This window comes from Lissotriton vulgaris, chromosome 3_2, assembly GCF_964263255.1.
Source record: "Lissotriton vulgaris chromosome 3_2, aLisVul1.2, whole genome shotgun sequence".
Lineage (NCBI taxonomy): Eukaryota > Metazoa > Chordata > Amphibia > Caudata > Salamandridae > Lissotriton > Lissotriton vulgaris.
In genome coordinates, this window is record NC_141690.1 from 146,360,348 (window position 1) to 146,383,473 (window position 23,126).

The 23,126-nt window shown below is 47.4% G+C and overlaps 1 protein-coding gene across 1 annotated transcript in view; it reads left to right on the forward strand.

The window, feature by feature from the left end:
- Positions 1-23,126, forward strand: part of STK32B (serine/threonine kinase 32B) — a 1,691,669-nt gene that overhangs the window by 1,478,579 nt on the left and 189,964 nt on the right. The window contains exon 10 of the mRNA XM_086964101.1: positions 6,094-6,225. Coding sequence (XP_086820227.1) covers positions 6,094-6,225 — 132 coding nt within the window. The remainder of the gene's footprint in view (positions 1-6,093; positions 6,226-23,126) is intronic.

The window sequence follows — 23,126 nt, forward strand, 5'->3', positions numbered from 1 at the left end:
GAATTGTCTAATCTTCTTGCATCCCCTTCCATCCAACAGCCCCACACAACTATCTTGGGTGACTTAAATCTCCCACATAACACAAGCTAAAACAAAAACGCAAGACACCCTTCTCAACCTCATCAACAAATTTAATATGATACAACATGTAAGCCAGCAAACACACTCAAAGGCCACATCCTCAATCTCGTCACTAAAAGTCCAATGCAAACCACTCCGGGCTTGGACTGACCAACACACCATCCCTATCCTGATGCTAAGCTTCCTACCCATCCTAACCAATCCAGGCCAACACAAAAGTGAAGAGCAAAGGTTCAGATCCTTCAAAGACTTCTCCATTGACAAGCAAAAGTATACATGTATTTTTTACGCTGCCAATGATGGAGCAGGGGAAAGACAAACATGTTTGTGTACCCCTTCTTTAGTAATTCTCTCATAATGTAACATTTATTAATTGTGTGAAGCATGAAAACTAACCAACCAAGTGCACATAGAATAGACACCACATGTGGGAAAACTAATTGCTATCCTGCTAAAAATTTAAATTGCTAATAAATTAAAAGTCATATTAGTATAGAGCTTTGATATTGTAGATATAGTCAAATAAAATTTGTGTATTTGTGCTTAAGTTAGACGTTTTGTGGCAAAAGAATGCAGATGGGGATTTAATGATGCATATTCGTGTGCTTTTGCTAGGTAACTATTAACAGGGAAAACATTAGAATGGTAGGAGGTAAACATAAGGGTTAAAATTCTATATCTAACAGCTGTTGTGTTTGGTTTCTTATTAGTTCCCATTGAGGCCTGTGCGCCTAGTCTAAAAGTGGCTGTTTAAACGAAACAATGAAATTGACTCCGGGAAAGATGGCCCCGATCCATGCGTCGAGTATGCTAGAAATGAGTGAATGGCCTGTGCTCGGAGCGAGAGATGTCAAGGTCGGCTTGGCCTATGACCGGGAAATGTGCCAAAGGATGCTTGCATTTAAAAGCCTGTTTTTTGCCTGCCTGTTGCTATGAATAAAACATACAAGGACTGAACGACAATTGCAAACTTGGACAATTAACTCACGATAAAGTATTGGGAATGACAGGGCAAAAATTGAAAACTAGTTTGAACAAGGAGGACAGGAGGTGATCATCACCACCCCTCTAATGGACCAATTAAACATAAGTGCGGACCCTGAAAGTTTCAATTTTAGGTTAGATAGTTAGTGAAAAGGGTACAAAAGAGCTAGCGCGTAGGAGGGGAAAAAAGTTGGTTCCGTGGATTTTATTTCGCACCACGACATGCTGTCGGCCTGAACAATTTTATGGTGAAAAAAGACTTTGAATTATGTTTGGACTTTAAATTTTGATGGGGCAGAGATTGAATGCAGAGATCTATGTCGGGAGGGAGACATCGAGGAGGTTAGAAACACAGTCAGCTTGGAAACCTGTTCTATACAGTTCTGTCATCTTCCTATGGCAGATTGGTAATATGCTTTAAAATTTTTCATGTCTTGAATGTATTTAATAAATGCTTAAAATTTGCATTTGTCTAGAGAAAATGCTATTTTTCTTTCCTAATGAATTTAGATAAACTTCGGTAAAATCTAAACTCGAATCTGTTTTTATTTTGAATAAAAGTCATTTCAAATTAAATATTGAAATTATGGGAATAATGTGATTGAGCAGGTCTTAATCGCCATCAACTGACTTCTACTAGTTTGTCCATCGACCAAATAGCGGAGTACCTTGATGTTTATTTCCTTATGTTTGCTGAGAAATCTGATATGTACATAAACGTATGTAATGTATAAAATGTAAAGTCTAGATTAATTAGGTATCCTGCTATCCAGCAGCTCGCCTTCTTTTCCACTGATTCAGGAGTAGTGCGATGTGTGTAGCCCTCATCCTCCTCGACCTATCAGCGGTGTTTGACACAGTCTCCCACCGCACCCTAATACGCAAACTCTACAATGCAGGAATCCAGGACAAGGCCCTTGACTGGATCTGCTCCTTCCTCTCCGGCAGAATGCAGCGGGTCAGACTCCCCCCTTTCCTCTCGGACCCCACACCTACCACCTGCGGAGTCCCCTAGGGCTCCTCCCTCAGCCTGACGCTCTCCAACGTCTACATGGCTCCACTTGCCCCCATCGTTAGAACCTACGGAATCAACATTGTGTCATATGCAGATGACACCCAGCTCATCCTCTCCCTATCCAACGAGCCCAACACCGCCAGACGCAACTTTCGAGAAGGCATGGAAGCCGTCGCCAAATGGATAAAAAACAGCTGCCTACAACTAAACACCAACAAAACAGAAGTACTCATCATGGGCCCAAACCCCAAAGCCTGGAGCAACACCTGGTGGCCCACCGCCCTCGGAAATCGCCAACCCCCACAGATCACGCACGCAACCTGGGAATCATCCTGGACTCCGAGCTCAAAATGGACCACCAGATCAACTCTGTCTCATCTTCCTGCTTCCACACCCTCCGCCTCCTTCGTAAGACCTTCAAATGGATCCCCCTCGAACACCGAAAGACAGTCACTCACACCCTGATCACCAGCAGACTCGACTACGGCAACGCACTCTACGCCGGAATAAACAAAAACCTCATCCGCAAGCTACAGAACTTCCAGAACGCCGCCGCAAGACTGGTCCTCAACCTGCCAACACACTGCCACATCTCCCAGCACCTGCGCACACTCCACTGGCTCCCCGTCAAGGCAAGAATCACCTTTAAGATGCCCACCCACGCACACAAGGCCCTCCACGGCACAAGACCAGCATACCTGAACAGCCGACTCAAATTCCACGCACCCCAAAGGACCCTACGATCAGCCCAGCTTTCCTACGCCGTGGTCCCCCGAACCAGAAAGACCAGATCGGGAGGCCGCTGCTTCTCCTTCCTCGCGGCCAAAGCATGGAACGCCCTTCCGCTCCACCTCAGACAGACAACATCGCTCCCCATCTTCGCAAGAAACCTCAAAACCTGGCTCTTCGACAGACACCCTCCTTGATGGAATGGAACCTGCACCCGCCCCCCCCACCCCTAGCGCCTTGAGACCCTTACGGGTGAGTAGTCGCGCTTCAACAAACTCCTGATTGATTGATTGATTGGATGTATGACTCACGGTGCTATGGGCCCCATCAGTGTGTAAAGTAAAGTTGCTCCTGGGTTGAGTGGGATGAGATTTGAGGGTTGTTGGGGAGCCGCGCTGGATCCCCAACTCCATGTCTGATGCCAATGGACTTCTGAATGACTTTAGTTCATATTTTAGAAAACTATGTGAATGACCATGCTACGTTCCAATTAAAAAACAAAATAGCAAGGCAAAATCTTCATCACTCTGTTAATCTAAGACCTTGCAGACAGCCAATTAATTGTGATCTTATGACCAAGTTATGGAGTTTTAAGATGATGGAAATTAACTTTATGCTTTTGCATACACTGTGCAGTCATTCATGTTTACAGACAAGAAATAAGACATACATTTTCAATAGCAAGGAAAGCACAGCACTTGACTTACCTCAGTTAGAATTTCTCTGATTTGAGTAAAGAGAGCAGCAAAAAATCAAGGTAGGAATTCACTTTTGAAAGTACAGCTTTTCTCTACCACACAATGGTTTGCTCCAATTGCACTTTGGCCAAGGGCTTGAAACTTATAAACCTTCTGAACTTTTTGGTTCAATTTCTATATTTTAATGGACCATATAATAAACCAGTCTTATAATATCGAATCTCTAAACCATGTTGGTTATTTTTAAATAAGCATCCTAATTGCAGGTACTTTCATCACTGTACTTCAGATGGTATTCAACTAAAATCATTTTGCTATTTTATCTCTATATTGGTAAGGACATAATATTATTGATCTCACAGTGGTTATATTTTGCACCTAACAAAAGCAGTTGTAGACTTTGAGCTTGGTGAAGTTGACAAAGAGATGGATAAAGTTACTAATACTAAGACTTGACTCATGTATCTGTCAATAGATAGATTTCTATTAACATATAATGAACTGGTATTAAATTACTATACAAATATAGAAAGGAAATGGGAGTTAATTCGATCATTTTTTAATATATACCCCAGAGTACGAGGTGTGACCTTGTGATATTTTTCACTTGCATCTTGCGTCTTACCATAAAAAGCAAGAATTCTATAATTGATACATGTACATATTTAAGTTTTCAACATGCTGGATTCGTGTTGAAATCTTTACTTTTTTACCCCTTTTAAATTGTTGGGAGATAAAACGATCGATGTCCATCTAATTTTAGAGTTCTCAGGAAAACTGTGTTAAAATTGTTAACACATAGGCTCTCATTACGATGACGGTGGGACAGCTAACGTCTACCTGTCGTGGCGGTCCCACTACCATCAGACGCTGCGGGTCTGCCTGCCACATATTGATGGCAGTTGGATGGTGGGCGGTGGAGACCAACCGCCACGGATCCGACTGCAATCTCTAGAATGGTGGCGGTGCCTGCTTGGGATTACAATGTCCCTTTCAGCAGTAAACTACCCATGAAAAGGCAGAGGGAAAGTGACTTGGGCCCCCTAGCAGAGCCCCCTTCCCTCTTTGGCCTCCGCTGTGGGCCCTGGGGCCCCTACATATTCCTGCACCATGTGGCAGGCACCGCACATTGTGCAGATATATGTACAATGTGTTTATTTTGCAATTCAAAATATACTGATTGCAACCGCCTTGAGCACAGTCACATCCTAATCCCGATGGTGGGACCACCTACAGCTACTCGGGCGGTCTTGTTACCAACAGCATCATAATCAGGCCCTAAGTTGTGAGAACACTCTCACAAGGAAATAGTGTCAGTCCTTCAGCATAGCTACTCTTGTCTTATAAAATTTGACACACCCCTAGTGTGTGATGGAAGTGGTAGCGGGCTCCAGCGAAGTGGTGGCGGGCAGTGGTGGGCAGCGGTGCCAGGGTTTGGAGGTCAGGTCGGGTTGAAGGGAGACTTATCAGGGGCAGTGGCCTATCAACGTTTGCTTTCTGTACAGCTCGTACATGAATCTTTTTCGGCTGCAGTCAGTCAGCCTTAAATACGTGTATAAATAGCAACTGGGAAGGAGTTACTGTTAATATCTATTTCAGTGACTGTCATCTGTGTCTTGCGGCTGCTGCCATTACCCATATGCAATGACAAATGTTGGTTTCAGTGTTGCATCGGGCAGCAGAAAATGAACGAAAAAGAGTAGCTTCAGGCAAAACATTTGTACTAAAAATAATCATGTAAGAAATGCTTATAATATATTCAGAAGATAATTTTTTTTGTTTAATAAAAGGTAGTTGTTTAAAAAAATAAGTCTTGAGACCTGTCATAGTAAATCTAGATCAAGCCTAATATTGTGAATTTACTCTTTAAAAAATGTGTTCTACACAGGAGATTCCCCATAGCATACTATAAAAAGTGAAATCAATAGACTATTGATTCTCTAGATTGATTTAAAGTTACTTAAGATGTTCTCGCCATGCCCCTTCCTCAGTTGTGACAGTTCTTTCCACAGGCTTGATCTAAATACTCAGTTTCTGCTCTGATGATTTATCTACCTACTTTCTCGTATCTCCTCTTCTTCCCTTCCCCTACAACCTACCTTCAAACTCTCTGGGTTATTTTCTTACTCTTGTTACACTTGATGTTTTCTGTACTTGTATTCTCTTCCACAGTATGTAGTTATTTTTATAATGTCCAGAGCTTTACTACAATTCTGAAAAGACTCACTCTAGAAAATAACTATAAACAAATAAATGCATAACGAAATTAATAAATAAATCTCAAGTCAAAATTATTAATGCTTGACTAGAAAGTAGGATGCCTAAGAAGAGGTTGCAGAAAAGGAAGAAGAGAGGAGCATTAGAGGAGTAAGTTGCCTCTACTCCTCAACAAAATCTTTGTGAATCATGCCCTTCGAGTCCAACACTTTTGTATACAGTTCTGTGCACATGATTGGAACATATACTTGATGATATTTGGCTTTAGACATGCCTATTAATGTTCTCCACTGACTGGGGATGCAATTTAAGTAGCACAAAGTTACGGTAACAGCTTTATTACATGCATCGTCTTTATCATCCTAACAGAAAGGACGTCTTAACTGCGATCCAACGTTTGAACTAGAAGAAATGATACTAGAGTCCAAACCACTCCATAAAAAGAAGAAACGACTAGCTAAGAACAAATCCAGAGATGGATCTAAAGAGAGCTGCCCTTTGGTAAGAATGAGAATGCTTTGGTGTTACATTTATCATAAGTTTAATGGAATTATGTGTTTCAATTTGTACTGTACCATCTTTAGCAGCCACAAAGAGCAAAGACACACGTCTGAACAGGAGAAGAAAATATTTCACTTTAACCTACTTCAAATTTTGTATTTCACTACAAGTCAATTTAAGGGTACACCAGACACATACACACACACAAAACACTCATGAGACACACACATAGACTTACACACATATTGACACATCAACACACACATTATTATTATTATTATTTATAACATGTGTAAGGCGCAACAGCTACCCAAAAAGGGTTTCCCGCGCCGGCCAGACCAAGGAATAGGAAGTAGTTTAATGGATATTGGTTGCAAAGCCAGGTGTATAAGGATTTGCAAAATTGGGCAAACACCATTTCATTCCGAATTAAAGTGGGAAAGAAGTTCCATAGGGAGAGAACGAGAATTGCAAATGATCGTCAGAGGTAGTTTAACTCTCTGCACAGTAAATTTCCCTTGAGAAGATGAGCGATGGCAATGAGGAGGCACATAGGGGCAGACCAGAGACTGCAGATACTGAGGGGCCACACCTGTTTTGATTTGGATTTTAAAAATGAAGCTCAGGGCTTTGAACTTAATACGGTTCTCCACCTTGAGCCAATGCAGGTCTCGCAGGTGACTGGAAACAGAGATAGCTCTAGGAACCTGGCAAAGTAGTCTTGAAGTCAAGTTCTGAACCATCTGTAACCTGTCAGTCACCACCTTTTTGTCCCCCAGATAAAGAATGTTACTGTAGTCCAGTCTAGAGGTGACAATCGCCTGGACCTCTGTTCTCTGGGCAGGCTCCTGCAACATCCAAATGATCTTTTTTAGCCATTTCAGGATGGTAAAGCATGTGGTGGCTACCTTAACAGCGTGTTGTTGCAGAGTTAGTGAATCATCAATGATGACACCCAAGTTACAAACTTGGCTGGAGGGCTGAGGAAGTGCACCCATCTCACTAGCCCAATGTTGGGGCCCGCAGGGATCTTTGTTTTATCCTGAGACCAAAACCTTGGTCTTCTCTACGTTGAGCTTAAGGTAATTGCCCTGCATCCATGAGGCAATTTTACACAAGCCTAACTGGAGGAGGGAAGTCTCACCTGCACTCTCCACTGACAGAGAGAAGATTATCTGGGAGTCGTCCACGTAGGAGAACAGGGACAGCCCAGCATCCTCAGCAACACAAAATGAGCAAGAAAAATACACTAAAAAGCATGTTTGTTTCAACAGGTGCGACTGTTGTTCAACACATCTAAAATAAGCAGCAGAACATGATCAAAACAGCCCAGATACACGTTGCGAACAACTAGAACAATATGAACATTTCTGACTAGGTTTAAAATATCAGCTAAAAATCGATCACCCTATGTGCTATGCTAGGAGAGCATTGAAAGTAGAATAACAATGAGATTTTCTTAGGGAGGATGAGCGCATTGCATACCTTATTTACAGCAAAATGCTGTTTTTGTCAGGAGTCAGGAAGGCTGTGTCCCCTGCAAAGCAAATACGCCTCAGCACCAGCATTAACTCCTCCCAAGCTCAATATCAGTAGAAAGTGTGATACAGCCTTACGATCTCAGGCAGACAGGATTGTCTTCTGGTCTGGTAGTATCTTGTTCACATTAATCTGGGCAAAGGACCTCTCCTGATAAGTGGTCAAGTGGCAGTCCCTATATACTGTATCATACCGGAGATGGAATTTGTAATGTCAGCTTTGGAATGTATGATAGAACCAATAAGCTTCAAGATGCTAGTTTAGGATGCATTTCTTTATACCAATGAGGTGAAAATATGGCAACTCACACTACACTGTTTTGGTCATTATTCTCTGTCTGACTTTGAATTTGAGAAAACAAGGCACTTGTCGCAGACTGATGTAGCATCAGGTGTTTTTTTGACTATTTCTATATCTAAATGACTTGACACTTTCACGGTTCTTGGATAGATGAGGATAGACGACAGCTGCGTTAAAGGCAGACATGTTCATGATTTTGCAGAAATACAGAAAATGGAGTTGCAGTCTATTTAAAAATGTCGAGGCCTACCTGGAATGGATTCGGCCTTATACCTTTACGTCTGTATTGTTTGGTTTAGCGAGGACCTACGATTCAGTGACCATGTTAAAAAACTGCGTGTATCAAGAGGGAGAGAGAGGACCAGATAGCTAGTCCAGATCCCCGGTTTATATGTAGATTAATCAAAACGAGACTAGCTATGGGTTAGGATGGTATGTCCTACGCTTCATTGTGTTCATTGTGCTCACTTTTTTCACCATTGTTGCTAAATTTCGTTTCTTAATACCACTTCACTAACGAAGTTCTAGTGCGATATGTCACCATAATGGTACCACCAATACCATTACACTTGAGCCGCTTATAGCCTGCACCTCATCGCTATTAAGCCGGCTGCCATGATATGTGGTTCATATCTCCAAGTGACTCTTTCTCCACTGTATGTTTTGTCCTTGTCTTTTATGTTACATGTACAGGTGATCTTGAGAAGGGAATCCCCCCCCTCTCACAGTTAGATACACTTTAGGGTGTGTAGACACATAGTCCACACTACACACCCACTAGTTTTAATCACACCCACACCCATTTTAACTGTCCTGAAGAAAGCCAGCATATCAATAAGGCACTGCCTGAAACATGTTGACACTCTAAAGGACGTGAGAGGTCGTAACTCGCCTCTTACGTCCCACAGCCTTATTTTTAACCGCTGACGGAGGCCCTATTAATAAAGTCTTTTACCCTCTGGGTATAGGGACCCCCGCCAAGCCGTTTTAAACTCACTTTCTTAACATCCCTCACCGCACACACAGTGACATACTTGCTCCGCTGTATTCAGGCGTCGTAGCACACCCGGGACACGCTAGGTGTCACTGGGTGGGCCCGATGATGAAGCATGCCACCAACTAGGTTGGTGGGTGAGGGCTTTCTAAAGACACCCAACGGGTGCCGCCCCTGACCAACAAAACCTACCTGAGTCACCATGATCTTTACAATGTAAACATCATACCATCCCAACCCATAGCTAGTCTCTTTTTGATTAATCTCCATGTTAAAAAACTGACAGGAGTCTGTTTTGGCACCCTCAAAACACTCAGTAAAATGTTTCCTCTTCTCCCGAGAGCAGCCAAGGAGACAATTACCCATGCCCTGATCCTGTCTAGACTGGATTATGCCAACGCTCTGTTCATTGGCCTGCCTGGCTACCTGCGCAGGCTCCAAATTATTCAGAACGCCGCAGCTAGGCTCCTCTTTAATGCCTCCAGTGCGCGCCAATACTTACGGGAACTGCACTGGCTGCCGGTGCAGTTCAAAGCTATCACTTTGGCCCACCGGTCCCTTCACGGGCTGAGGAAGCGCTTTGCTTTCTATGTGCCGAATCGCCCTTTGCGATCGGCATGTCGCCGCTGGATGATCATCCCGCGCTTACGCAGAGTGCGGCTGGGTGGCCAGGCACTTTCGGTCAAAGCTGCTGAGGCATGGAATGCGCTTCCTCCAGATCTCCAACTTATTCATGAGTTTCAACTTTTTTTTAAAAAGCATCTAAAAACACATCTGTTCAGCAAGACTTACTAATCTGCCTCTCGCCTCTACCCCAGCTCTCCCCCGCGCCAGGACACTCGAGTAACAGTGTGCACTACAAATTCAATATAACATACTTAGCATGATTCTCTCTCAAATAGGAGACAACGGATTGTTGCTCTTCTGCTCACTCCGTAAAATATGGTAAAATTGTCTTTCACTCAGTTGGCCCATTTTATTTACTTGTAATCCCCTAGTAAAGTGGTACTACCTGTACCTAGGAACAGTAAATTAAATGCTATTAGTTGTCTAACAAATGCAAAAACAGCAAGGTGATGGATGAATGCTTGTATTAATCTCAGCCGCGGCAACCGCTCGGCTGCATCCCAATCCATTGTTTTTTTGTGTTTCATGTACCGGTCTAAGGGGGGGGCGTGGCTTGGACACCGATGGTGATGGTCGCCTGAGAGCTCGGCTCCGGGACTGAGCCCGGGATTATCCTGTAAATCGGAGGCCGCGGGGCACCCTTCTCCCCGCAAACTATCGATTGGACCGACTGGGACCTGCCGAGGCACCTGGCGCACCTCGATCGTGCATTGATCCGACCGAAAATCGGAGTTAGTGGATCTGCGGAGTGCGACCCAACATGGCGCCCGGACCTCTTTGTCCCCTTGGTCGGGACCTTTAAACTGGAGGAGCATCGCTAACTACAGCGCACCCTCCACCTTTTCATCTCCCCGTGATATGATGGTCTGGATACCGATCTGCTTGAACTTTGGCGGTGGAGATCGCACCTAGGTGGTCGGGTGCCCTCACTATAGTGGACCTCGACCCACGGATGCCGGGCGGCCCCAGCCTCGGTGCCGGCCCCCTAACCCACACTTAGCTGCGTCTCCCCGATCGACACACTCCTATGGGAGGCATGGCCCCTTGGCGCCACAGAGTCTCCGGTGGTGTTGGTGACCCTCGCTCCAGACCCTCATCAGCCAAACGGGCCTGCCGGACCTGGCGCCGATTGTCTCCGCCTCCTCCTCAGTGCCCTCCGACAGCAGGGTGGTGGCGCGGGCCGAAGCAGTGGAGATCCGATAGGCCCTGGAGACGAACCTCGCCGGCCCTCGGCCCGAAGTCCAACAACCGGGAGAAACATAGCCGACGCCCGCACTTGGTGGCGCCCCTGCCTGGCCCCACACTGTGTGACTCCTGCGACATGGGGAAACCGAGGGGAGCCAAGGGGACTACCCCAGCCGCCTCAGATACGGAGGCCCCGGACAAAGAGGAACATGTGGACCCGGAGAGCTCTGGTGGCGCACCATTGCAGCAACAATTTGATCGTGTTCTGGAGGCGATTGCGACCACGCGCTCGGCCCTCCAACAGGACATTGCCCAGGTGGCGACGAGTTTGGGCCTCCTCAGAGCGGATCACGGCAAACTTTCGGATAGGGTCAAAGACGTGGAGGGCTCGATAAAAACCTTGGAGCCGGCACAGCGAACTTTGGCTGCGACAATGACGGATGCCCTGTCCCGGATTACTGCTCTGGAGCGGAGAGCGGAAGACGCGGAAGGCCGTAACAGGCGAAACAACATTCGAGTGGTGGGCCTGCCGGAGAAGATTGAGGATGATGACATGGTGGCCTACTTGGAAACCTGGCTCCGAGACACGGTGGCCCCCGAGGGTCTATCCTCCTTCTACACCCTGGAGCGAGCACATAGAGTTCCAGCGAGGCCGCCACAACAGGGCCGCGCCCCGCGACCGGTGGTGGCACGGTTATTGCACTTTGGGGACAGAGACCTTATCCTCAACGCCGCCAGACATAATGGCCCCTTCAAGGTGGCGAACAGCCAGGTGAACATCTTCCCGGACTACACCTATGAGACCCAACGCAGGCGATTCTCATTCCTGGCGGTCAAGCGCGAGCTCCGGAGCGAGGGCATCCAATACTCGCTCCTATTCCCTGCAAGGCTCCGTATAATTGTCGATGACAAGACTCAATTCTTTGATACCCCGGAGGAGGTCTGTAACTGGCTCGAACTCTATAGAGCCGGGAAAGATGGCTTTGGCTCCTCGTCCCAGCTGGCAGTGGAGCCTGGACAGCGACGGCGGTCCAAAAGGATTCGGAGTCGCCGGGTCCGGTCGAGTGGTCCCTCGACTGCGGAGACGTCGACCGAACGGAAGGGAGTGCTGGAGGTGTTATCTGCGCTGTCTGGCTCACGAGACGGTACCATCGAAGAGGAAGCGGACCCTGGTGACGAAGGGGTACCAACGGACTCGGAGGAGTCGGTAACTGATAGCGTCCACACGCCGGTGATCACGCCGAATTCAGTGGAGGACCTTCTGGATGGACAGGGTTGACGGGGTGAGCTGCATCCATTTGGGTGGGGGCCCGTAGCGGGGGCGGCGGGGCCGGTGATTGATTATGAATCTTGGGGAAGAGGGGGTGGGGTGCCATGCTCGTGCCCCAAGGGTTCTTTTACTGTTTTGGGCTTGCTTTAGTCCTGGTAGCCAGAGCATCGAGGGCCCACTGCCAACGTCCAGCCCGCACCTGGCCCTTAAGGCCTTCCTACGGTGGCGACCGCAGGATTAGTCGGGGATAGAGGGGGTTTTGAGGGTATGGTTTGGATGGGAACTAGATGGTGCTATTTGGGTCCTGTTCTGGGGAGGGTGGGCAGGGATTTGGGTCGACTTGGGGTTGTTGAGTTTTGGTTGGGGAAAATGGCCGCCATCAGTGCTGGGATGATTGTTGCTCTTTCTTTGTCGGGACCCGGATGGGGAAACTTTGCACGAACAATATGGGACAATGGCTGATGTTGCTAATGTGAAATGTATTACTTGGAACGTGCGGGGGCTTAACACCATGTCTAGGCGACACAAAGTCCACGCTTATTTAGTGCGTAGAGGGGTACAAATGGCGCTGCTGCAAGAGACCCATCTGAACAAGGCGGAAGGGGCGGCGCTACAGCGTAGGTGGAGGGGGCAGGTCTTTTGCACTACGTACTCCGCGTATGCCAGGGGGGCGCTAATCTGGATCAGAGCTGGGGTTCCCTTCCAGGTCACGAATACGGTGGTGGATCCAGAGAGGCGCTATGTGGCCATATCGGGCACTCTGGGGGGGAGGGACCTAAACGTTTGCTGTGTTTACGCACCCAATATAGACCAACTTGCCTTCCTTTCCAGGTTATCGGGCTCGTTAGCCCACTTCTTGTCTGGGCCCCTTCTGCTCGGTGGGGATTTCAATTCAGTAGTGGATGTGGAGACTGACCGCTCGCACCCACCCCTCCCGGACTCTCCGGTTCGCCGTGTGGCTAAGGGTCGCAGGGCCTGGCAGACGCACTGGGGTCTGACGGATATCTGGAGGGCGCAACACCCCGACACGAGAGACTATTCTTACTTCTCAGGCCTACACGAGTTACACGTTAGACTGGACGGATTTCTTGGATCGACTGAATTGATCTCGGCGGCGGTCCGGTCTGAATATTTGACCAGGACCATCTCAGATCATAACCCTCTTCTGCTGGACCTTCGCTGGTTTCCTGGGGTGCCGGCAGTGCCCACCTGGAAGTTGCGTCCTGAGATCCTTGAGGACAGTGTGTTCAAGGCGGACCTTGGAGATAAGATCTCGGAGTACTTCGCGTCCAACAGGGGCACTGCGAGCTCGAGGGCGATGGAATGGGACGCGTTTAAGGTTGTGGTAAGGGGTTACTGCATCTCCAAGAAGGTAGGCATGAGGTGAGTTATCCTCAACGATTTGGATACGGTGGACCGGAGACTCCGTGAGTTGGAGCTCCGCTGCCCCGGACGCCCTGAACTCCAGGAACGCACGGCAGAGGCGAAGGAGGCGGTAGCGGCGGAGGTCGAACGGCTGCGCTGTTTCGACTACAAGGCCTATACGGTCAGGTCCCTCGCAGAGGGGGATAGATCGAGCGCATTGCTGGCATGGTTGGCTAACCCCACGCGCCAGACCTCTCTGACGACGTCCATGCGCATGACGGACGGGACCGAAGTACGCACTCAGCCTGAGATCCTGAGCTGCTACCTGCACTACTACGAACGTTTGTACCGCAGTCGCTCTGCCAAGGTCCCTGACCTGCTCGATGATTATCTGCGACCCCTGGAGCTCCCAACAGTGGAGCCCGACGTGGCGAAAGCCCTGGGGTCCGACATAGAACTGGGGGAGATTCGCAGCGCCATTAAAAAGATGGAGAGAAATAAGACCCCGGGCCTAGACGGCCTTCCGGTAGAATTTTATGCAGCTTATGCTGATCTCCTAGCACCACGGTTGCTGATAGTGTATAGAGAGGCGAAGCGGCTTGGTCGGCTCCCCGGCTCGATGTGCGAGGCCTTGGTGGTTCCCCTCCTTAAGCCCGGAAGGGACTCGTCCGATCCGGCGTCCTACCGGCCTTTATCAATGCTAACGGTTGACTATAAAATACTGAGCAGCATCTTGGCTTCAAGGTTGCTGGGTCACATGAGTTCCCTGGTACATGAGGACCAGGCTGGATTCATCCCCAGGCGTAACACGACCATGAACATCCGTAGGCTGTTGCGCTTGCTGGGAGAACCGCTAGTGGACGCCCCTTGCCCGGTGATCCTATCGGTAGATTTGGAGAAGGCTTTTGACAGCCTGGAATGGGACTACCTGAGCACGGTGTTACTGCGATTCGGCCTCGGCGAGGGTTTCATCAGATGGACCACGGTCCTATATGCCTCGGCATCGGCCAGGGTCCGGGCAGGCCCGCTGATCTCCTCACAGTATCCGGTGGAGAGAGGCACGAGGCAGGGTTGCTCATTATCCCCGCTCCTCTTTGCATTAGCGGTGGAGCCACTGGCGCTGCTACTCCGCTCGGGAGCCCATTATGGTGGCTTGTGGACACCTTCGGCCCACATCACGTTTCGCTGTACGCCGATGACCTCTTGCTCTTCCTTGAGGACCCGGATGCCGCCCTACATGGGGCTGAGACGGCGCTCACGGCGTTTGGGGAGGTCTCGGGCCTTCGGGTGAACTGGGCTAAGACTTGTCTTTTTCTGCTTTTTCTGGTCCGCAGAGGCACACCTAGCCCTGTTCTCAGTAGGGAGATTAGGTGGGAACCTGATTGCTGTAAATACCTGGGGGTATATATCTACCACGCACCATCCGACCTCTTGGATGGGAACATAGCTCGCAGCACTCGAGCGTTACGGGGTAGCATGGACTTTTGGGCTACTCTACCGCTCTCAGTGGCGGGACGGATCGCGTTGCTCAAAATGGTGGCGCTCCCCCGGTTACTGTATTATTTCAGGGCGCTGCCGATCTGGATCCCGCCGGCCACTTTTCGACTATTGCGGTCAATGGTGGTTGGATTCCTCTGGGGCTCAGGACGCAGAAGGGTGGCCCTCAAGACCCTGATGAGGCTGAAGTCCGAGGGTGGGCTTGCGGTTCCGGACTTTGAGAAGTACTATTTAGCAGCGCAGCTGCAGACCCTCACCCAGGAGATCGCTAGGGAATTCCGGGGCCCGGAGGACAGGAGAGGCACGGGGATGGCTAGGCATGTTCTCTCCTTCATAGCGCTGCGGCAACGCTTGGCCTTGCAGGAGTTGACGCTAGAGGAGAAGACCATTCGCCTGTGCTGGAACCGGGCCCACACCCGGGGCCAGTTGAGAATTCCGTATGCACCTGAAATACCTTTGGGTATGCTGACGGCGCTGCCCCATGGCGGTGATTGGTCACGATTAGCGGACTGGGAGGAAGCGGACCTACAATTGGTAGGCGACCTCTACGAGGACGGAGTGCTTTTGCCCTTTCAGGAGCTCATTGATCGCTTCGAGGTTCCCCGCGGCGACTTTCTATTGCACTCGGCCCTGGTCCGAGCAATCCAAGCGCATTGGAAGCAAGGGCAGGAGGAGCCTCCAATGTCTCAGGTGTGCCAATACGTCATGATGTCAGCGGGGACGGTGAAGGCGGTCACTTGCCTCTACGGTAGACTGCTCAACGAGGGGCTGGCCCCCCTCACTACCTTAAGAACCCGTTGGGAGGAAGACATAGGTAAGGAGATCCCAGAGACGACCTGGTCCCAACTCGTGCGGCGAGCCTGGAAGGGCACGCGCCACGCCCGCTTTCAATTGGTCCACTACTACATACTCCATAGGGCATACTTGACCCCGGCGAAAATCCAACAGTATTTTGCTACGAGCTCCGCGGACTGCCCCAGGTGCCAGGCACCGGATGCAGACCTTCTCCACATGCTGTGGTCCTGCCCGGGATTATCCTCCTACTGGATGGAAGTGGGGAAGACCTTGGAGGAGGTGACGGGGAGATCCCTATCGGTGGATGCGGCAGTGGGACTCCTACACTGGTTTCCACATACCCCCAAACACAAAATTACTAGCAAATTCATTGACTTGGGGCTTCTCCTTGCCAAGCGAGAGGTGACCAGGAACTGGAAGGCACGGGTTGGTCCGACGGGGGGCCGATGGCACAGCGAACTCTTGAAGAGGGCGGCGGGTGAAAGCACGCTGATGTACCAGTTAGCTAGGAGACATCAGAATGAAAAGGCACAGGAGGCAGCGCTGGAGTGGGAGACGTTAGTGCAGGCCCTCAGGGATTATTGCGCCCCCAGCGATTCCGAAAGTGAGGAAGCAGCTCGCCCCGAGTCCCGATAGGCGATTGTGCTTTACAGGTCTACTGCTTTCCTCATGGGTCCTCTCACAGATCATATTGCGGTTGTTACAATGCGCTCATGGCGGGGTTGGGCGGGGATTACTTTGGTTCGTAGTGTTTTGAGGGAGGGGTTTTCTTTTGGTTTTGGTAGGCTTGTTTAGAAAAGCAGATGACGGATGATGGATTATCCGGGCCAGCTTCGACCTCCCGTTGAGTCCCCATTGGATTTCGCCGCCCGACCATTGGGTTGTGGGCTGAATGGCTGTGTAAGGATATATACTGCTGGGAGACGGAGGGTTGTATTCCATTGATTTTGATTGATTTATACTGCTGGCCGACAATGTAACAATTTACTAATTCCTGCAATAAAAATATATTTAAAAAAAAAAAAAAATGTACCGGTCTAAGCAGCATCGGTATCCCCAGATGTGAGTCCCGTGCTCATGGTATCACTGAAAGTAAGCTGTACCCTGCTGATGAGCCCATAACTATGGCAAAACCAGTCCTGGTTTGCTGGTGTTCTGGTTCAGGGAAGACCTGGTTTGGCTGTTCGGGCTGGACTGTTCCCATGATGAGCAGGGTCAAGACTGATTTTCATATGGCTCGGTCTAAACCGAGGTGGCATAGTGAGCAAACGAATGATGGGTTGCAGTGCTACCCCAGGCCATTGCCTGTGGTTAGACTTATTGCAAACAGCCTCCAGTCAACTTTTTTGTGTTTCATGTACCGCCCTAAGTGACTTGGGTATGCCCAGACATGAGTCTCATACTCAATGTGTCAATGGAACTAAGCTGTACCCGGCTGATGAGCTAATAACAAGGGTGAAACTGGTCCTGGGTTTCTTGTGTTTTGGTTCAGGGGGGATGTGATTTGGCCGTTCAGGCTGGATTGTCTCCATGATGAACAGCCTAATGAGGAAAAGGGCCACAACTGAGTTGCAAATGGCTGCGCCCAAACTGGGGTAGCATGGTTATCAAAAGAATGATGGTTTGGAGTACTACTGTGAGCTATTGCCTGTGGTTAAACTTATTGAAAAGTCTGAGTCTGATCACCTTTTGTGACCTAGCACTAATTGTGTCACCCACTTAAGTAGAGCTTAAACATGTTTCAGCTTCAAACTGCCATTTGAACCTGGCAAAATAAACCATTTGCCAGGCTCAACCCTTTCTTTTTAATTAATATAAGTCACCCCTTGGGTAGGTCCTAAATAGCCATACGGCAGGGTGCAGTGAATTTAAACAGTTGAACATGTACTTTTAACTTTTACATGTCCTGGTAGTGAAAAACTCTTACATTTGTTTTCCACTACTGCAGGGCCTAACTCCCCCATAGGATAACATTGGGTTGCCTTATTATCTTTAATAAGTGAAAACCGTCAATTGAGAGTAGGTCGCAATATCAAGTTTTGGTCTCTGAAGAATTGTAATTTAAAAAACCCTCTTTAATGGAAAAGTTGGATTATACGTCACAACTCTGAAAATCCCACTTTTTTGAAGTTATCAAACATGGAGGTGCCAGTACTGACCTTATTACAACAAAAACATAATTTTCAATTGGTGATCTCACAAATGAATTACTGTGATCACCATTTATTTTTCAGCATTGTTTATGCATAAACCTTGTTTTGAAATTTGTTTATAGTAGTTATCAGCAGTGGAACAAAATACAAACATAACTCACAATAAATTAGAACGTGTTTTTAGAATTATGATAGCCCACATCATTTAAAACATAACATCATGTTAATACAATAAATAAAAACATGACCAAACGGTGTGGAGAAGGAAACTGGAGCCACTACACCTCAAAGTTCCTCACTCATTCACGATCTTTTTTAAGTACACATTGACAGCAATAAAAACCCTGGATAACTGTTTCAAGAATAAAATAAGAGGATCCTAACTAGCTTCAATGGGTGTTAAAATTGATTTCATCAAGGCCATCTGGAAAGACTGCTCTGCTCTTGGCATTCTTTTTGTCAAAGAACTTACTTACTAATGTCTACTACCCCTCCTGGGGCATAGGCCATCAACCAGGACTCTCCAGACATCTCTGTCCTGGGCTTTACTTTTAATCTGACTCCAGGTGTAACCCATCTCCTTGCAGTCAGCCTCGAAGCCTCGATGCGGGTGTTTCTTGGCTTTCCTCTTTTCCTTTTCCCTTGAGGTTTCCAGATGAGGGCTTGCCAGGTGGTGTTTGATGTGGGCTTGCAGAGGGAGTGATCTATTTAGCCCCAATGTCTTTTCATGATTTCTTCAAGAGCAGGGAGTTGGAAAGTCTGCTGTCTTAGGTCATTGTTGCGATGGTGTTTGTCCAGAAGATTTGGACGATTTTCCTCAGACTGGTGTTGATGAAAATCTGGACTTTGTTGGTGGCAGGCACTATTGTCCTCCAAGTTTCTGCTCCATACAGAAGGATTGCTGTTAAAAAGCCTGCTCTTGGTTGGCAGTGTTAGTTCCTTGATGCTCCAGATCTTCTTTAGGTGAATGAAGGAAAGTCTTGCTTTACTGATTCTTGCCTTGACATTGACGTTTGTACTGCCCTGCTTGTCTATGACACTACCCAAACATGTAAATGTCTCAACCTGTTCCAGTGCATTCCTGCAAGATTGACTGCAGCTGTGCTGGCTGTGTTAGTCTTCAGGATCTTAGTTGTCCCCTATGGATATTGAGGCCAAGATGGCCTAATGTGGCTGACACTTTGTTGGTCTTCTCTTGAATCTGCAGATGGGTATAAGAGAGGAGGGCCAGGTCTTCTGCAAAGTCCAGGTTGTCGAGCTGCATCCAAGATGTACACTGGATCCCATTTTTTTTTTGCTGTGGATCTCTTCAAGATCCATTCTATGGCCAGCAGGAAGAGAAAAGGTGAGAAAAAACAGCCCTGACGGACTCGGGTCCGCACTTTGAAGGCCTCTGTGAGTTGTCCTCCATGGACTATCTTGCAATGCGGTTACCTCATAAAAGTTCCTGATGATCCTTAACCTGTAAATCTAGCACAGAGGAGTTTTCAAAGGGTCTCTCTTTCCAACCTGTTGAATGCCTTCTCATAGTCAATGAAGTTGACATACAGAAGGGAGTTCCGTTCCATCAACTGCTCAATGATGATTTGCAGTGTTGCCATGTGGTCTGTTCAGAGTCTATAATTGTGGAATACAGTTTGCACGTGTTTCAAATGAGCATCCACTTGTTCCTTCATTGTTCAGGATGACTCTGTTTAACACTTTGCCTTGGGGTTGATAGAAGAGTTTGCGGAGTTACTGAGGTCACCTTTCTTGTGGATCTTGATCAGATATGACCCCTTCTAGTCTGATTATATTCATGAACACAGAATACCTCTGAATACCATAGATCACACTATTCTTCTTTTGCCTCAAACAGTGCTTTTTATTGACTTCGGACAACAATTCATTTGTGTTTTTTTACTTCAAAAACCTTTTTTTTGTTTGGCGTTATTTACACCATGGATATTTCTTTCTTCTCAATACATGAAAACAATTATATACAAATACACTTAAATACACAACATATACAACATTATTCCATTAGAAAACACACCACATGTGATTAAATACTCAACTTTGGCCGGTGACAACACAATACCTTACTTCTACACCCTACCTAAAACACACAAAAATGTGCTGCCACCCCCAGGAAGACCAATTGTCCCAGGGATTGGGTCACTCCTTGAACCACTATCAGTGTTCTGTGACCACTTCCTTAAACCCATAATACAGAATACTAGTACCTACCTCAAAGACACCAAGAGTGTACTACAACTCCTACAAGACTTCGCCTTTGAGGAGGGATCCATCATTCTTGTGACATTAGACATAGAAAGTCTATACACAAACATTCCTCAGGAGGACGACACCCTCAGAGTTCTGGGAACAGCATTAAACTCTCTGACGTGGGACTATAAAACAATGAAAGACTTTATTCTCCAATGTGCTACAATGGCATTGAAAGAAAACTATTTCAAGTACAAGGGCAAGGTATACCTACAAAGCACTGGGACATCCATGGGCAGCCCGTTCGCTCCTAGTGTGGCGGGCCTGTACGTCTACGACTTTGAATCTAAACACATCTTGCCAACCAACAACCGCTTCTCCTCCTCCATAAGATTATGGAGGAGGTATATAGATGACATCCTCCTTATCTGGAAAGGCGATGAGACCACCCTAGAAGTGTTCCTCAACTGGATAAACACTCTTGACCCGAATTTGAAATGTACCCATTCCAAAAGTAAAACTGTAGTAGTCTTTCTTGACTTGGTCATCACAGTGAATAGCACATCCTTAACCACCAGGGCACACTATAAACTGACCGCAAAAAACAACATACTTGAATTCTCGAGTTTCCACCCTAGACCACTCAGGGAAAGCCTACCCTATGGGCAGTACTTGAGGATCCGGAGAAATTGTAGCGACACTAGTGAATACCGAGAACAAGCTACTGACCTAACTGAGACACTCAAATTAAGAGGCTACCCCAAACATATTCTGGGCATAGGCAACAAACTAGCTAGAAACCAAGCTCGTGAGGCCCTCTCAGAAGACAACGTAAAAATACATAGGGATGCCCCTTTGACATGTGTCACGACCTACAGCAGTCTGTCAGACGCAATGAAAAAAAATCGATCAATAAACATAGGAACATCATCACCAGTAACGGAAAGACCTGGGAAAAACTTCTTTTTTCCTTCAAAAAGGGAAGAAGTCTGAGAGACTCTCTGGTCCACACACGTCCCAGAGTAGAGGAAGTAAATGCCCAAGCGGTGAGGTCAGTAACCAGTGCGTGGGGGCTCCCACCAGTAACCGGCCACTACCCCTGTTCTAACTGCAGTGTGTGCCACTTGACTAAACACACGAACGAACTGTCTCTGAAACCAGGCAAACTCTGGACCCAGCGGGCACACACCAATTGTAATTCCACAAACGTGGTTTACCTAATCACATGCCCATGCCAAAAAAGATATGTGGGAATGACAACCCGCAAGGTTAAACAGCGTATTTGCGAACACCGCAGTAACATCAGGTGTCGCAAAATCACAACTAAAATGAGTGAACATTTCCTGCAACTAAACCATACCCCAAATGATCTCCACTGGACAATCATTGAACAAGTGAATTCTGGAAGAAATATCAATAATGCCCTTTTTAAAAAAGAACAACGCTGGGTGTACAGGCTGGGGACACATGTGGATGGCTTAAATGACTGCATTCCATGGTCCTCAGTATTGAAACATTAGTCACTCTCACCCTTTGTCACCCATTCATTAAAGACTAATATGCGAGATCAGCAGCCATCTCTGCTAATGGGCATCCTGCCCCTAACCTGCTTTACACTAACCTGCATTACATCTATGCCTCTACGTGTCTGTCCATATTGCGACATGACTTTTTTCACACTTTTGTTCCACACATTGTGCTCCCAGACACTACTAAATAATTTTTTCGTCTTTAAGCCTTGTTTTGGCTCCTTCTTTGCCTAGTCACATTTTTGCTCTGCCGGTTTATTAATCTACAGTACATATGTCCATTGTTCCCAGCCAGCTTTGGCTCGTGGATTTGTACTTTGGCATTCAATCGCCTATAGGCATATCTTTCCCGGGATATTGCTACCGAACTATTCATGTCAGCCTAATAAATTTGCCCAGCTGCCACCGCAACATGAAACAAGCGAGCGTCTCATGCCACGCCTTCATACCAACTGCTAGCGTTGCAAGCCTCTTTCCCATGCACGGGATTCCGAGCACCTATTGGCTGCCGCTTCCAAGCCTCGTTCCGAGTGCTTGGACGCACTCAGCTCTGATTGGGAGTACCTGATACGCCCACCGCCATGCTCCGTTTCCGGGTCTATCTCGCTGCTACTTTAGCATTACCGTTTCCACCAACCATTATCCACGAGGTCCGGTGTAGAGGTTTTGTCGCACGTATCAAGCGGGTGCCAGGCGCTGCGGACGTGAGTGTGCTTCAACTTCTTATTACCAGCTAAGTAGTACTCGATGCGATTAGCATAAACTTTTGATCTGTATAGCTAAAACCTCCTCTTGCCTTGTTTATGTCTCTTTTTACCTTAGGGTGTGCCATTTAGCCTCCACCCCCCTCCCGAGACCTATGGGGCGTGGATCCTTTTGACAACATGTGAGATCCTACACTTTACGATCGCCATTACGCTAGCGTTTGGGTCTCCCTATTTTCATATTCTATGTCCCCACCCGTAGCCTCGCGTTACGGCCCATTGATCTCTATGGCCACAAGCTTAGTTTTAATGCCCTAACCGGCGCGGAGGGCCGTGCATGCCATTACTGCTGCCTATTGCATGCTATAACTCCGACCAGACCGTAGGTCTGACCATTAAAATAACGATTATGACACGATGGTCACAGTAAGCCTAATCATTTATAAGCACCTAAACTTGAGATCGGTCCTTTAGAGAACCCATAAGGCAGACTCAATTAACTATGTGTTTCTTTGTCTTTATATGTATGTGCGTCATTTCACCTTTTCTTTTCAGAACAAACAGGTTCCTCTGAACCAGAGGGAAATCCCCTTAATTTGTTGGTTTGTTGTTTTCTTTCGCACTTTATAGTTTTTACACCTTTTACTTTCACGTCCTCAGGTTAGGGTGGCCTTAGCGTGCCCATACCGCAGAGGTACATTTCCCATGGTCCTGAAGAATTCCCAGTAATTGACA